The 16,228-nt window shown below is 45.4% G+C and overlaps 1 protein-coding gene across 2 annotated transcripts; it reads left to right on the plus strand.

Annotated features, from left to right (window-relative positions):
* Nucleotides 1-10,492: 10,492 nt before the first annotated feature.
* Nucleotides 10,493-15,229, plus strand: TMEM218 (transmembrane protein 218; the record flags this gene model as incomplete). Of its 2 annotated transcripts, XM_079708934.1 has the most annotated exons (4): nucleotides 10,493-10,602; nucleotides 11,419-11,496; nucleotides 11,653-11,755; nucleotides 15,095-15,229. In XM_079708934.1, the coding sequence occupies 4 exons, from the start codon at nucleotides 10,493-10,495 to the stop codon at nucleotides 15,227-15,229; spliced, it is 426 nt and encodes a 141-aa protein (XP_079565060.1). The 2 variants fall into 2 exon arrangements, with proteins under 2 accessions (XP_079565060.1, XP_079565061.1); XM_079708935.1 differs by lacking the exon at nucleotides 11,419-11,496.
* Between the last annotated feature and the right edge of the window lie 999 nt (nucleotides 15,230-16,228).

Below are 16,228 nucleotides of genomic sequence, written 5' to 3' on the forward strand. Positions count from 1 at the left end.
CGAATGAAAACGTAATGTTATTACAAGGTGCTTCGGACTCGGTTCTCTCCAGGAGGCTTGTTAGGGACCCTTAATGACTGGGCCTGACCCCCTCTCTGAGGCCTAATTTGACTTGCCCCCAAATCCCGCGGTCCGCCGGAGCCAGTAGGTCGGGAACTGTGATGACCATTAGACTCCGGAACAGGCACTAAGGTCTAGAATGGAGGAAGAGGTGGCCTGGACTCTCCGCCTCACAGACGTGCTGTGCTGTCTCCATGGTAACAGCGAGGAAAGCCGGGAAAGCACCTCTTCCGCCCAACAACCCGCCCTCAGGCTAGACTGACCAATGGTCCCGTGGGTTACCTAGGGACGCTGTGATTGACAACAGGGTGGGGCGAGCGTGGGGAGCCAGGACTGCCTCTATCCAATAGAACATGAGACCGGTCCCAAGACCAACAGGCACCGACCAATCGGAGGGCGTAACGGAGGGCGACGTGCCCACCCACCACGCTCCGCGTTGCCTGGAGCCGCGGCGGTTGTAAGCAAATGAGGGGGAATTTGGGCGTTGAAAGAGCGGCGCTGATTAGCGAATCCGGAATTGCCTGGATAAAAGCCCACTTGTGATTCGCCCTGAGTAGACCAAATCCCCTGTGGGCTGAAACAGGCCGGACTGAGAGGTGTGAGTAGGGGACCCGGGAGATGGGGAGCCTGGTGAGGGGTGGGGTGGGGTGGAGGTGAGATGAGTGGGGGTGGCCGCGGAGAGGAGAGAATGGCAGGGCATGGGGCTGAGGAGGCTAGAGGAAGGCGTGGGCGGATGGCGGTGCAGGGACCTCTCAGGCTACCCTCACCGCCGATCTGGACCCGAGGCCTGGCGGCCAATAATTGCTGAATTGGGGGCGGAAAAGGCAGGAATGCTTTATTTCTCATGCTCTTAAGAAAGTGAAATGTCAGTGCCTGATTCGAAATACCTTGTGACCGAAACCTTAGTCTCTCTCCCAACTACTAGCGGGTAGCGGGCGAAAATTCTGAAGATGAGACCTGTGGGCACTGTTTTCCTGTCGCCAGTTTGAATCTGCGACAGGCCGGGGGAAATTAGACTAATACCTTCTCCCAGTTAAGGGAGGACCGAGTTGGGTTTTGGGGGAGGGCTCCTTGTGAGAGAGAAAACCTAAAACGTTATCTCCATTCAGGAAGACGTAAGAAGTTTGGAGTGCTTCCTCAGTCATGCCCCATTCTTAATTTATAATTTAACCAAAGTCAGTTTGATCACTAGGAGTATAAGAAGGTTAACTCCAAATCTCAAGCTTTTAAACACTTTCCCCAAAATATTAAAGGCCCAGAACTGGTCCTGAACAGTTGGTCTACACAATGTTATTGTCCATTATTTGCCTCTGCTCTGGCTGAGGCCAGTCTCCACATTATTCCCCAGATATTCAGTGGCCAATCTTGTCTCACCCTCTTTGTTCAAACTATTTTCTCTCCGTGGATCCCCTTCCATTTCTGTTTCACCTTTCCCATTCCTACCCATATGCCCGGGCCCAGCATTAGTTCTAGCTGTACCATGAAGACCCACAGTAACTCCAGCCAAAGCAATATTTCCCCCAAATAATACAAGTGAAGAAGTGCTCTGAAGACGACAGTGCTCCTGCAGATATGTAGTAGTAGTATTATCTTTGGGGGAAATTAACTATAAATTAAGTTTGGCACATTGTCATATCTTTCTTTAGTGTTTCCTAATTGTTTCATGTGCTGTGGATGTTAACAAACCACAGGCTAATAGCGTGACATCGCATTTCTTTTGTATCCTCAAAGTCCCTACCAGTGCTTAAATCAGATGGAGAAAGACAAATATCGTATGATTTCACTCATACGTGGCATAAACAAACAAAAATGAACAAACCAAACCAAACATAAAGAAGACATAGATCCAGAGAAGAGAGTAGTGATTATCAGAGGGGGAGGCGGGGAGGCTGCAAAATGGGTAAAGGGGATCGAATGTAGGGTGACAGATGGAAACTAAATTTTTTGGTGGTGAGCACACAGTAGGGCATATAGAAGTGGAAATATAATGTTGTACACATGAAACATATAATGTTGTAAACCAGTGTTACCTCAATAAAAAATAAATCTTTAAGAAAGAAAAAAGAAAACAGTGGGTCACAGGAGTGAACTGCCCTTCTGGAGGATCCTTCTTCATTTTCCTTTATAGCTGTTCCAAACCTTCAAAGATAATTGGGCGGGGGGGTAACTTTCACACTTTTCTTCTACTTTAAACACTTCAATAAGGTTTGAATTTTAAAATATTAAGATAATGCCTCTACCTTTATAATGAAATAAAATGCAAGTCTGGGAAAAATCAATTGTCACGCTACCAAAATGCCATCGATGTGGCATCATCTGTTAACGCGCTGACAGAAAAGGGGGATCAGTGTATCCCATTACACCCTTCCACCCTTTTTCCTGCGTGCTTCTGTGATTTGAAAGCGCGTAGCGACTGTCGTCCGTTAACCACACCACTCGGGCCCCCAGCAGGCAGCCCTCCAGTGCCGGCTTCTGCACTGGGGTCAGTACCTCCTAATTCCTGCAGATTCTAAGCAGGGCTCATTCTCTTTCCTTCCTCCCTCCCCAGAGACAAACGCTCTTCTGAAATTGCTTTCCATCATTTATGCCCATGTTTATGTTTATTGTATATGTGTAGCTCATAGACTATATGTATATTACTATTTAGGTATTTTTAAAATTTTAAAGATACAAGTAGCATAGTGCTGTGGGCTTCATTTTGCAACTTGCTTTTAGACTCAATATTGTTTTTGAGGTACGTTCATATCAATAAGCCTAGCTCAAGTTCATTCATTTTAAGTGTTCATTCTGAGTATATAATACCCATTCCCTTATTGATGGACATTTAGATTTTTTCAGATGTTTTGCTATTATGAACACCCTTCCACATGTCTTTTTATGCCAGAATTTATCTAGGACCATGGTTCTTTAAGGGGATGGTAATGCCCCTTTGGTCATTTTGGAATTCGTGAGGGCAACTCTGGTTATTATTGTGATTTTGGAGACACTACCAGGGTTTACAAAGCAGGTCTTGGGGGGCTTCCCTGGTGGCGCAGTGGTTGAGAGTCCGCCTGCCGATGCAGGGGACATGGGTTCGTGCCCCGGTCCGGGAGGATCCCACATGCTGCGGCGTGGCTGGGACCGTGAGCCATGGCCACTGAGCCTGCGCGTCTGGAGCCTGTGCTCCGCAATGGGAGAGGCCACAACAGTGAGAAGCCCGCGTACCGCAAAAAAAAAAAAACCAACAAAGCAGGTCTGGGGACGCTAGAAGTCCTGCAATACACTGGACAGCCCCTCATAGTAAAGAATTGTCCTTCCTCCTGCACAACTTTTGAGGGTCTCACAGGATACTCATTTATAATATGAGCCTAGAACCTAACTCCATTTTTTGTATAAACATAATGTATTTTTTTGGCACAGTTTAATATAGTAAAATTTCCAGGAATGCAACTCTAATGTAAATCAAGGGGAAAGTATACTTATTTGTGGTTTGGAACTTTTTAACAAGAGTTGTTCGGGCTTCTCTGGTGGCGCAGTGGTTAAGAGTCCACCTGCCGATGCAGGGGACGCGGGTTCGTGCCCCAGTCCAGGGAAGATCCCACATGCCGCGGAGCGGCTGGGCCCGTGAGCCATGGCCGCTGAGCCTGCGCGTCCGGAGCCTGTGCTCCACAACGGGAGAGGCCACAACAGTGAGAGGCCGCGTACCGCAAATTAAAAAAAGAGAGTTGTTCATCACTCTAGAAAACCCGGTACCTGAAGGCAGCCCAGCTCGTGGTATTTGAGTTGCCATATAACACACCTGCATCAGCCAGCATTTGTAGCTTTTGTGTTCATGGTGATTCTAAGTTTAGGTGCGAGCATCTGAGTGCGTTACTTCCTTATGTATTCTAGTGTAGTCAGCCTGAACATTTGTATATTTAAACATATGCTGTTTTATTATGAATTACTTTCCATTTAAAATTGGCTTCTGTGTATGATATAAAGTAGAGATCTGGTTTTATTCTTTTCTGATTGTATAATCACTTGTCCCAACGCTATCTATGAAATCCTCTACCCACTGACTGTAAAGCCAACTCTGTCTTGTGCAAAGTTCTCATAAATGCACGGATCTGCTTCTGGGTTCTCCGTTTTATTCCACTGGCTCACGTGTCTTTATGCCACTATCACACTGTTTTAATTACCTTGGTTTTATAATGTGTCTTGCGGCAGTTGGTAACACGAAAGGCAAGTTTCCATCCTGTTCTCAAAATTGTTTTCGCTATTCTTGGGCTTTTGCTTTTCCATATGAATTTAACATCAGTTTTCAAGTTGCACAAAAAATTACTTTGAGATTTTGGTTAGAATTGCATTGAACTGATAGATTAAGGAAAATTGAGATATTTCAGTATTAAACCATCCCATCCATTCAGGAACATGGATTATTTCTCTATTCAGCCCTTTTAAAAATATGTATCTTCAAATAAAGTTTTATAATTTTTGCTATAAAAATCTTCACATCTTTTGTTGGATTTATTCCTACTTATACATATATACTTATTCATACACACATTTTTTATTGCAAAAGTTTCAAATATATTCAGAAGTACAGAATATAGTATAGCAAACATTCATGTATTCACCACCCAATTTCAACAGTTAACTCATGAGCAGCCTTGTTTCATATTAGCCCCCATCTTCTCCTCTCCCCTGAATAATTATTAAGTTCCCAGACATCGTTTCTCTTATCTCTGGTGTGCGTGTGTGTGTGTACCTGTATATCAGAAATAATCTTTTAGCAATATAACCACACCACCATCACATTATTTATTTATTTATTTATTTATTTATTTATTTATTTATTTATTTTTGGCTGCGTTGGGTCTTCGTTGCTGCGCGTGGGCTTTCTCCAGTTGCAGCGAGCGGAGGCTACTTTTCGTTGTGGTCCATGGACTTCTCATTACGGTGGCCTCTCTTGTTGTGGAGCATGAGCTCTAGGCATACTGGCTTCAGTAGTTGCAGCAGGAGGGCCTCAGCAGTTGCAATACGCGGGCTCAGTAGTTGTGGCTCACAGGCTCTAGAGTGCAAGCTCAGTAGTTATGGTGCATGGGCTTAGTTGCTCCATGGCATGTGGGATTTTCCCGGACCAGGGCTCGAACCCATGTCCCCTGCATTGGCAGGCGGATTCCCAACCACTGCGCCACCAGGGAAGTCCCACATTTTAAAAAAAACAATATTTTTCATTTAAAAAATAAACAGCAATTCCTTAATATCATCAAGTATCCAGATACTGTTCAGATTTCCCCAGTCATCTCATAAAAGGTTTTGTATAGTTGGTTTGTTTGAATCAGGACCCAAACAAGGCCCATATAGTGCATTTGTCTGGTATGTCTCTTCAGACTTTCTTTGAAGTAAACTTTTTTGGAAAAAGAAAAAAAAAGGTATAACACACATACCGAAAAATATGCAAATCAGAAGTGTACAGATAGATACAATTTAACAGAATTAACAAAGCCATGTAACCAACACCCAGATGAAGAAACAAAATTTCATAAGCACCCCAGAACCCCCTTCAGATCCCCTCCAGTCACTACTTTCTACAAGGTAACCACACTCCTGACTTCTAACCCCAAAATTAGTTTGACCTGTTTTTAAACATTATATATGTGGAATTACACAATATGAACTCTTTTTGCCTTTAGCTTTTTACACTCAATATTTGCGAAACTCACCCACATTGCTGGGTATAGTTGTAGTTTGTTCATTTTTGCTGCTTTCTACTATTCCATTGTATGAATGAAGAGATTGTATGTATAATACCACACTTTATCTATTCGACTGATGGATATTTAGGTTGTTTCAGTTTTGTTTTTTTTTTTGCGGTACGTGGGCCTCTCACTGCTGTGGCCTCTCCCGTTGTGGAGCACAGGCTCTGGACGCACTGGCTCAGCGGCCGTGGCTCACGGGCCCAGACGCTCTGCGGCATGCGGGATCTTCCCGGACCGGGGCACGAACCCGCGTCCCCTGCATCGGCAGGCAGACTCCCAACCACTGCGCCACCAGGGAAGCCCATGTTGTTTCAGTTTTTAACTATTTCAAATAGGGCTGGGGTGAACTTCTGTACATGTCTTTTAGTGAACTTATGTGTATGTTTCTGTTGGGGACACACCCAGGAAGAGAAGAGCTGGGTCTAGGGTTCACGTATATTCAGCTTTATTAGATATTACCAAAGAGTCTCCAAAGCGGTAGTAACAACTACTGGTAGTCTACTGGTAGACTCTCACCAGCAGGGTATGAGGGTTCCAGTTACTCCACATCTTTGTCAACACTTGGTGTTATCTGTCATTTTCATTTTAGCCGTTCTGGTAGGTGTCTAGAGGTACTGTATTTTGGTTTTCATTTGCAATTTCCTGATGACTAATGAAGTTGGGCACCTTTTCACGTATTTGTTGGCCATTTGTATATCCTCTTTGTCAAGTGTTTATTCTTAGCTGCTTGATCTATCAGTTTCTGACAGAGGTATATTAAAATCTTGCACGAAATTTGTGGGCTTTTCCATTTATTGCTGTGATTCAGTTTTGGCTTTGTATGTTTTGTGGCTTTGTTTTAGGTTCATGTGTTTTGAGTTGTATTTTTTTGTTAAATTATTCCTTTTGTGACTGTCGTTATTAATATTTTTCAAAGCTTTACATTCTGTTTTGCTTGATACTGATATTGCTTTACCAGACTGTATTTTGTTTTATTTTGTTTGTTTTTTTCTTTTTTATGGTAATTGTGGTAAAAAACATATATATAAAATTTACTACCTTAACCATTTTTGAGTGTTCAGCAGTGTTAAGTATATTCACATCGTTCTGTAACAGATCTCTAGAACTTTTTCATCTTGCACAACTGAAACTCTGTATCCATTGAACAATTCTCCTTTTCCCCTCTTTTTGTTTTGGTAGTATTTGCTTTGTATGTCTTTTTCACTCTCTTTATTTTCAGCCTCTCTCTCATTATGCTTTCTGCACAGCTTTTATAAAGAGCTGTTCGGAAAAAAAATCTAATATAAGAATCTCTTTTAATAGTCAAGTGTAATCTGCTTACATTTACTATGATTACTGTTATATTTGGGCTTATTTTTACAGTCTTATTCTGTATTTTCCTTTGTTTCTTTCCACTCCTGCCTTCTGCTTTCTTCCTTTATTTTTCTCACTCTACTAGTATGGAAGTTACTCATCCTGTTTATGTTATCTGGCGTTTACCTGTGTGTTTTTTTAACATGCATATTTAGCTTAACAAAGCCTATAGGTAAAATCATTAACTCTCACCTCTTCAGAGCAAAATAATAACTATGGAATGATTTAACTTTGAGCTGTCCTTTCTCACCTTCCACTTGTCGACAAATATTTTAGTTCTTCCTTGTTTTTAACTCATCAAGAAATTAGTCCTTATCATTAAAGAAGTCTTTACTGTCAGTATTTACTAATATTTTTCTCACCATTCCTCCTTACATCTCACACCTTCTTTCTTAGTTCATTTTCCTTCTTGGTGAAGTATATCTATGAGGGGTGAACTCCATTCCAGTCTTTGTATGTCTGAAAACCTCTATTTTACACTCACTCCAGTGGGAACCTTGCATGCTGACCTCCCTCCAGAGAGGTTTCTGTTGTCTCTGCTGGGATCCTATGGGCTTCTCACTGTTAGTGTAGTTTTCATGTTACTCTTACTACTTGGGATTCCCACACCTCAGTGGTAGTGTGACCCGAACCCCTCTCCCGCATGTGGTGAAGGATTGGGATGCAGATTTCTCTTGGGTTGTTCTGTTTTCACTCATGGGCTCAAGTGCTTGGCCCGCTTTCTTCCAGCCACGTCAGCATCAAATTTTTTAGTCCCTGTTTCAAAGACAGCTGAGCCCTTACAGAGCCCATTTTTATACCTTGTTCTCAGTTCTAGTTCTCTGTGTCTTGGGTCTGAGGCCTCACCTGTCGAGGAGAGGACCACTCCTAAGGTTTGCACCTGGTTCCAGGACCCCTGCAGGTCTTTGGGCTCAGCCCCTGCTTACTATCCAGGCTTTGAGTTACATTTTTGTTTATAGCACTTAAGGATTTCCCTTTATTGCTTTCAAGCTGTGCTGTGTATTAAATTCTTTTCATTCTATTTTATTAAGCCTTTCTATGTGTTTGCTGTTGTGTGGGGTAATTCCCGTGTCAGCTCTGTCCAGCGTATTGACCAGAAGCCACAGTCATCTTTCTCTAAAATCAGATACGATCCTATCACTCCTTCACTGGACTTTTGTGGGCTTGTTAGCACTGCTTCATGTATTCATCCAACAAATATCTGTTACTTACAACCTCTGTAGAAAAGAACCGGCGAGACTGTAGTGAGCAAGATACAAAGTCTCTGCCCTACTGGAGTTTACTATTCTAGCTGGAGAGACAGAAAGTAAACCTGTGAACAATAAATCAAAATGTGAACTACAGTTTGTGAAATGCGCTCTGAAGGAACTAGAGTGAATGTGGGTTTCTTTAGCTGGGATGATCAGGGAAGACCTCTGTGCGGACGCTGTGTTTAAAGCTGGGTCAGAAGGATGAGGAGAAGCCAGCCCTGCAAATGGTAGACGGCTTCTTTGGGGTCAGGGGTTCATTCCAGGCAGTGGAAACAGCAGGCACAAGGACCCAGAGGTGGGAAAACCCTTGGCATATTGAGTGAGGACACCCGACACCCCTGTGTCTAATGAGGGGAGAATGGGCAACGGGGCCACGCCCATCTGCTGCCAGGCCTCTCTGCCCACTTCTCCCTTATTCTGTCCTCTGGCCATGGTTCTCTCCCAAATGGGCCCAGGCAAAGTCACCTCCTCTGTAAAGCCCTTCTCACATCTCAATTCCCATTGCACTTTGTTTTTCCTACTGATCAGATGGAAAGTTGTCTGCATAACGGTGTTCTCCAATAGGTCTTCTGTCAGAAGAAATGTCTTATTTATCTTGTGATCCCCAGCTTGTAGCAATGCTCTACAAGGTAGGTGCAAAATAAATGTTGACTGGGACTTCCCTGGCAGTCCAGTGGTTAACACCCTGTGCTTCCAATGCAGGGGGCGCGGGTTCGATCCCTGGTTGGGGAGCTAAGATCCCACATGCCTCTCTGTGTGGCCAAAAAAATTAAATAAATAAATAAATAAATAAATAAATAAATAAATAAATGTTGAGTGAATATATGTGGGGTTTTGTTGGTTAGCAGTTCATGCTTAGGACTTACTTTCCAATATCTTTATAACAGAAATTCTCATAGGTAATCATTTTTGTGGTATTTAAGCCATTAGGGTAAAGAAACTCATCAGCCTGAGGAGGAAATTGTTTGCTTAAGGCTTGCCTCTGATACTGAAAGGGAAAATCAGGGGAGGTACTATATGGTGTTACCCTGGAGTGGGTTGAATGGTGGCCCCAAGAAAGATATGTCCACATCTTAACCCCTGGAACCTGTGAATGTGACAGGTTTATTTGGAAAATGGGTCTTTGCAGATGCAATTAAGTTAAGGATCTTGAGATGAGATCGTGATGGATCATTTGGGTGGAACTCAATCCAATGACAAGTGTCCCCATAAGAGATGGGACAGGAAGAAGACAGAGACACAGGGGAGGCCATGTGAAGACGGAGGCAGAGATTGCAGTGATGCAGCCACAAGCCAAGGAACACCTGGGGCCGCCAGGAGCTGGAAGAGGCAGGAAGAATTCTCTCTTAGAGCCTTTGGGAAAAAGTGTGACCTGGCTGACACATTAATTTCAGAATTCTGGCCTCCAGAACTGTGAGAGTATAACTGTCTGTTGTTGTAAGCCACCGGGTTTGTTAATACTATCCCATCACATTATACCTCAGTTACGTCTTCTGTAACGTGGATATAATACCTACCTCAGAAGCTTATTGCCATGATTGAATGAGCTATATTTGTAAGGTACTTAGCACAAGTGAACGTTGAGAAACAGTGATGGCACTTCTTCTCCAGGGATTAGGAGTTTCTGTTTTGTGATTGCCTGCTGAGTCACAGCTCGCACCACAGGCTTAACCCGAGAGCTACGACTTCTCGTGAGCCCTGGAGCTCTCGGGTCCTGGTACCTTTTACAGCCCTCGGTTAGGGTTTTGTATCAAGGGAGAATCCAGCTTGTGGGTTGTGGGAAGACAAACTCAGATTCCGAATTTGAAGTGACCCACATGGAGCAGAAAGCAGCTTCTCAGTCCTCACCAAAAAGAGAGGTTTGGGTTCTAAATTTTTATTTCCTATTAAGGGACTTGACATTCCCAAAGACCTGTACTGACGAATCCTCCTACCACAGCAATCATCAAAAATTCCCCAGAATGAATTGGGACTTTCTGTGTTTGTCTGACCGCCCACCAGGAAACCCAGGAGCGCACGGAAGCCTGGCGGTACCCACAGCACCAGGGACAGACAGCTCATCGGGCCGGGGGTCCAGGCCTGCAGCTCTCAGCTGCCTCCCCCTGCATGGCTGGCACCGTGCTGGGCGTGGGGGCTGGCGTGTTCATCCTCGCCCTGCTCTGGGTGTCAGTGCTGCTGCTGTGCCTGCTGCTATCCAGAGCCTCAGGTATAGCTAGGTAAGGCCTTCTCTCCAGCCAGGAGTCCCAGGTAAAAGCAATTAGAAGTGCAATCGGGGGCTTCCCTGGTGGCGCAGTGGTTGAGAGTCCGCCTGCCGATGCAGGGGACACGGGTTCGTGCCCCGGTCCGGGAGGATCCCACATGCCGCACAGCGGCTGGGCCCGTGAGCCATGGCCGCTGAGCCTGCGCGTCTGGAGCCTGTGCTCCACAACGGGAGAGACCACGACAGTGAGAGGCCCGCATACCAAAAAAAAAAAGAAAAGAAGTGCAATCGCTGACGCTCATGAGACGTTTAGAATTCGGAAGCTCATTGTTGTAATTACTGGCAGTTTGAATGCGCTGCATTTTCCCCTCATCATAAACACTAACTGCGTTATGCTCGGGAGCAGAGGTGGGAGGAGGAGGGGAGTGGTATCTGTCCGCTCTCCGTGTTGAGGAGATGGGGACACAGGAGATGAAAAGAGAATCTATTGAGTTTCTTGGGGTTGTATGTGTGCGTGTTTCTTAATTGTTGAGATTCACAGCAGCCACTGGGTCCAGCCCCTAAGACTCCAGACCTGGGCCCTGGGACGCTGAAGAGTCGTAGGTGACTTGGGCCGGCATTGATTTCAGAAAGAATCAGGCCATAAACTGACTCTAACGTCACCATGGAGTCACACTCCCTGGCCAGACAGTGTAGGTACACATCAGCAAGTTACATCATTTACTAAAGTTTTCTGGTTTAAAACACAGCACTGGGGGGAGGGGCCGCTTCGCTTTTTCCTGATCATGACCGCGCAGAGGCAAAGATAAAAGCTACCAAGTCCCACTCTTAGGAATTTGGAGTTCCCAGGAAGAAACAGGAACGCATCCCGCTGGTACCTGTCTGGGAAGAAGGGTTTGGGGATGAAGGGGAAAACATTTCTAAATTCCCCGGGCGGTGTGGGCAGCACACTGGGCCCTGTTAATGGACTGAAACAGGATATCCGCCCAGGGAAGAGCCAGTCCCGGCCTAGCTGATTAGAGAGGAGACGGAACAGTGCTTTTAACCCTCTGTCTTTCACTCCCAGGTTCTCCGTCATTTTCGTGTTCCTCGGCGCTCTGATCATCACGGCAGTGCTGTTGCTCTTCCCCCGAGCCAGTGAATTCCCAGCCCCTGAGCCTGAGATGAAGGTAAAACCATGGGTTTTGTTTTGCATCCTGAGTTGTGTCTCTTCTTTCTCTTGCTCTGGGCCTCCATCCTGCCCCACATGGTCCCTGATGCCAGGAGGGCCGAAGTGGGTTAGAAAAATTGTAAAGTTGACACCAGGATGGGGGGAGCTCAGAGGGAGTTTTAACCCCCTCCCCCTCCCCCAGGAAGAGACAGTTCTTCCGATGCCCCCTTGCGACACCCCCGGGCAGCTATTTGCCTAATCTGTTCTCGTCTCCAGTTTGCATCAAGTGGAACGAGACGTGAGCCCAGAAGCCACCTCGTGGTGTGAGGGCCGGAGCCAAGCAGACAGGCGGGAAGAGCCTGTCCTGAGTTAAGAGGCTCCCACTCCCACTGGCCTTGGCTCAGAAACTCGCATCCCGGGCAGCATTTAGGCAGGGCTCTCAGGTGCTGAACGACATGCTTTTTCAGCTCCGTGTGTTTGCGTTTTTCCACTTGTGGCATGGAGGGAGCACTTTCCATAGAGAAGAGAAGTGAGGAAGGTGGGGCGCTTCTCTGGAAAGCGGAAGTTGTAGAGGTTGGTGTGGTTAATACTAACAGCCTTTGGGGAGGCCCCTTTGGTCCTCGTTTTCTAGAACCACATCTCCCAGCACCTACCTGTCTACGTGGATTTTTATCATCTCTCCTAGACCCCACCCATTCTGGTTCATTCCTGACTGGGGCTCTGGCTTTACCATACAGAGCTGGTCTCAGGCCCCTACGATCTGGATCACAGTGTTGACTTCCTGTGTCCCGTTACTTTTTCGAGCAGCTTCTTTCCTCTGTTTTAATTTTTAAGCTGTCACGGTGAGAACAGCTAACGTTTTTTTAAGGCATCACTGTGTGCCAGGTCCTGTGCTAAGCCTGTTATTTACAGGCTCTCATTTAAACCTCAGGACACCCCTAAGTGGTATGACACAGGTGCTATTAGTGTCCCCAGTTCATAGGTAAGGATGCCGAGGCTGGAAGGGGTTAGGGTCACTTGCCCAAGGTCATACATGTATAGGAAGATGCAGAGCAAGGATTCAAGCTGAGGTCTGTTTTCAAAACCTTCACTGTTGGGGACTCCACAGAATATTGGGGGCCTTCACAGCAAGTGCAGAGGCGACTATTTTGACAATAGACACTAGACTACACAAAATGATATAACTCCTGAACTAAAATCGGCACACATTTCCAGTTCTATCTAGGACTGACCATGGCAAAGGGGAGGAAATTCGTTCTGAAAATTCCAAGGGAAATAATACTTACCACACAAAACTGAGGAATTATTTTCATACATGCCAGGTTCTTTTTGGTCAACATTTGGAAACCACTCTGACTGAGTCAGGACTGTGTGTGTGAGCTGGGGCGCAGACTCCCACCCCGGTTTTCCTGCCTAAAATGGGGAGAGCGATGAAGGCTGCGTATTTCTGGATTGCTGTGGATGTGAACATTGGAAGAAGGGCACAGAGCAAACACTGTTTTGAAATCAATCCCTCTTTCCTCTGTCATATGAGTTTCAGACCCAGGAGAGCAGAATGGGCTTTGAGCAAAATATGTTCGTCAGCATGGCCAGCAGGATCTCATTTTCGGGTTTTGAGCACCAGCCCCTTCAGCAGCTTGGCTCAATACTGTATCAATAATACATGGCCTGGGCCTTCCTCACCCAAGGCCTGCTAACTGGCTAATTAAAAAGTGAACCCCGTCGAACCAGCAAACATGCAGCTCGCGAGAGACTTGTTCAGTCCTGGAGCCAAGGTCAAAGTTATGTTAAAGCTGTTTCATCAAGCTGACCTTTGTTGTAAGTTGGCTGTCAGGGTAATCTCTGGAGCAGCCCTTTCCTTCTTGCTGTCTTTGGAACTCAGTGATTACAGCAGAGCTCGGACTTGACAGGTGCTTTGTGTATCACCACTGTATTAGTTACCTACTGCTGCTGTAACAAATTACCACGAAATTAGTGGCTTGCAACACAAATTTACTATCTTATATAGTTCCATAGGTTAGAAGCCCCAAATCAGCCTCACTGGGCTAAAATCAAGGGGTTGGCAGGGCTGTCTTCCTTTCTGGAGGTTCTGCGGAAGAATGTTTCCTTGCCCTTTCCTGCTTCTGGAGGCCACCCTCGGCTTGCAGTCCCCTTGCTCCATCTTCAGAGCCAGCACAGTAACGACTCTCTGACTCTGCCTCCATCCTCACATCTTTCCCTCTGACCCTCTCTCCTGAACCCCTCTACCACTTCTAAGGACCCTTGTGATTACACCGGGCCACCTGTATTGGACAGTTCAGGCCAATCTCCCTATTTTAAGGTCAGCTGATTAGCAACCTTAATTCCATCTACAACCTTAATTCTCCTTTGTCATGTAATTTAACATATTCAGACTTTCTGGAGATGAGGATGTGGACATTTTAGGGGCATTATTCTGTCAACCACAGTTGCCCTTCAGGTATTTTGGGTTCTCTTCAGGTACTGGGTTCTGGAAGCTTCCGGAAGTTGTGAAGTTCCCAGTCATGTGGTTTGTGCTGCTGCTCCCTTAAGTCTGTAGATTAAACTGCTTTTTCCTGCCCGGACTTAAGCAGCACCATTTGGATCTGCGGAAAACAGAGCTCGGGCTGTGAACAGTAGACAACAGGTAGGGCCAATACCAATCATAGGTTTCTGTCAGCAAAGACCAGCAGCTTCGGGGCCTCAAGTACGACTGGTTGCCATGCAGCCAACTGTACGAATTGGGGCAAGTTATCTCTCCTCTTCGTGTTTCAGTATCTCAGGAAAATGGCTACTTCCCCCAACCCTTGGGATGCTGGGTTACGAATGTTAGGGTTCAGAACTCTTCTGATGAAAGTTTTAGAGTCACCTTTTCATTTTGAAAATGACGTCTCCTGAGTTGGCAATGGGTTGATGCTGTGAGGGCTTGGGTCCTGGTTGTGTGGGGTTTATTATACTATCGTATCTTTATGTATGTTTAAAATTCTCCATGATGAAAAGTTGACAGCCACCAAATGAGCCTTCCAGAGACCAAGCAAGCAAGCTTCTCATTAACTCTTTCAGAGAACTGATTTCAGAACAGAAAAGGACTCGTCCGGGGTCTTCAGAGTGTTTTGTGAATCTCCTACATGGAGCCATTTGTTCCCTGGACTTCATTAAGCCTCTCTTTATCTTGTATTTCTGGCTCAGCACATTGAGAAAAAGGTTCTTTCTTATCCATTTGCAGGGTAGACTCAGGGCAGGATGTTGCTCTAAGTTACAAATATGGACGGACTCTGGGCCCATTCATCAGAGATTACAGATGAGCACAGCCAGGGTGCAGAAGTGACAGTAACTTTGTTTTTGATGTTTCTTTCTCCAGATTGTAGATGCCTTTTTCATTGGCCGCTATGTCCTGCTGGCTTTCCTCACTCTTGTCTTCCTTGGGAGCCTTTTCTTGGTTCTAATCCATCACATCCTGGAACCAATCTATGCCAAACCACTGCGGTCCTACTGAGCTATCTTCAGGAGAACCAAGACCCTGTTCTTTCCCTCGCTTTGATGTCACTGATGAGCAGAAAGGTATTGTTTGGAGTCTTGTTTTGACAGCCTTCCTGCCTTAAGATCGGAGGATCATCTCTTCATCACTAAGACAAATCCCTTGAGTCCTGGCTTCCAGAAATAGGGTTGCAAAATTGCCCCTGGGGAGAGATTCTCACCAGCTTAAGAGGGATATTGCCGTCTTCTTAGCACCTGTACCTCAGATTTTCCATCTCTTTTGAAAAGGAAATAGCAACAGGGATCTGCTTAGACTAGGTTTTCAATGAAGACTTCAGTAAATGAATTTTGGGAAAAGGGGCACTTTGGCTTCTGCTGTCAAATAGACGGAAGAACTTGGTCCTTTCTGATACTATGAAAAATTGTTAGTTACGAGGTCAAGATCATTTGGGAAAGAAAGACAATCAAAGTTCAAAAGGTTATTTCAGTGTAATGACCTGGAGACACATCCAGGTGCCGGTTATGGAGCAGTCCTCATATCATGACACCGGGCTCCACAAAGGCCATGGTGTCACTTCCTGCTGCTCCAAGAAAGCAAGCTAAAGGACTGGCTTTCACCTCGAACTCCTGGCCGCAGCCTTCTAAATCTAGCATTTCTATATTGCAGGTTTACTTGGGGATTAGAGGCCGGGTATGGAAATGTCAGTTGTGTGTCCTGCTGCTCTTCTCTCTGGATTCTTTTGCCTCCAGGATTCGGCGGCCTTTGTTCCCTTATTTGGTTACCATAAGAGTCCATTTGGGGTTACTGTCATCTTTGGCTTCTCCCCACCCCCTCACTAGCCCAGCCTCCCAATGGATCTCTAAAGGAGACATGCAAAGAGTTATTGCTTTTTAATTACAAGTGCTATTGTAACATCTATAAAGAAGAACACTTTAAGCTTAATTGAGACCAAATGTGAAGTTAAATTAAATGAATAACTAATTAACGTAATGCTCGTGCATTAGCCCCGAGTGAGTG

Source organism: Hyperoodon ampullatus, assembly GCF_949752795.1.
Source record: "Hyperoodon ampullatus genome assembly, chromosome: 7".
In the NCBI taxonomy this organism is placed as follows: Eukaryota; Metazoa; Chordata; class Mammalia; order Artiodactyla; family Ziphiidae; genus Hyperoodon; species Hyperoodon ampullatus.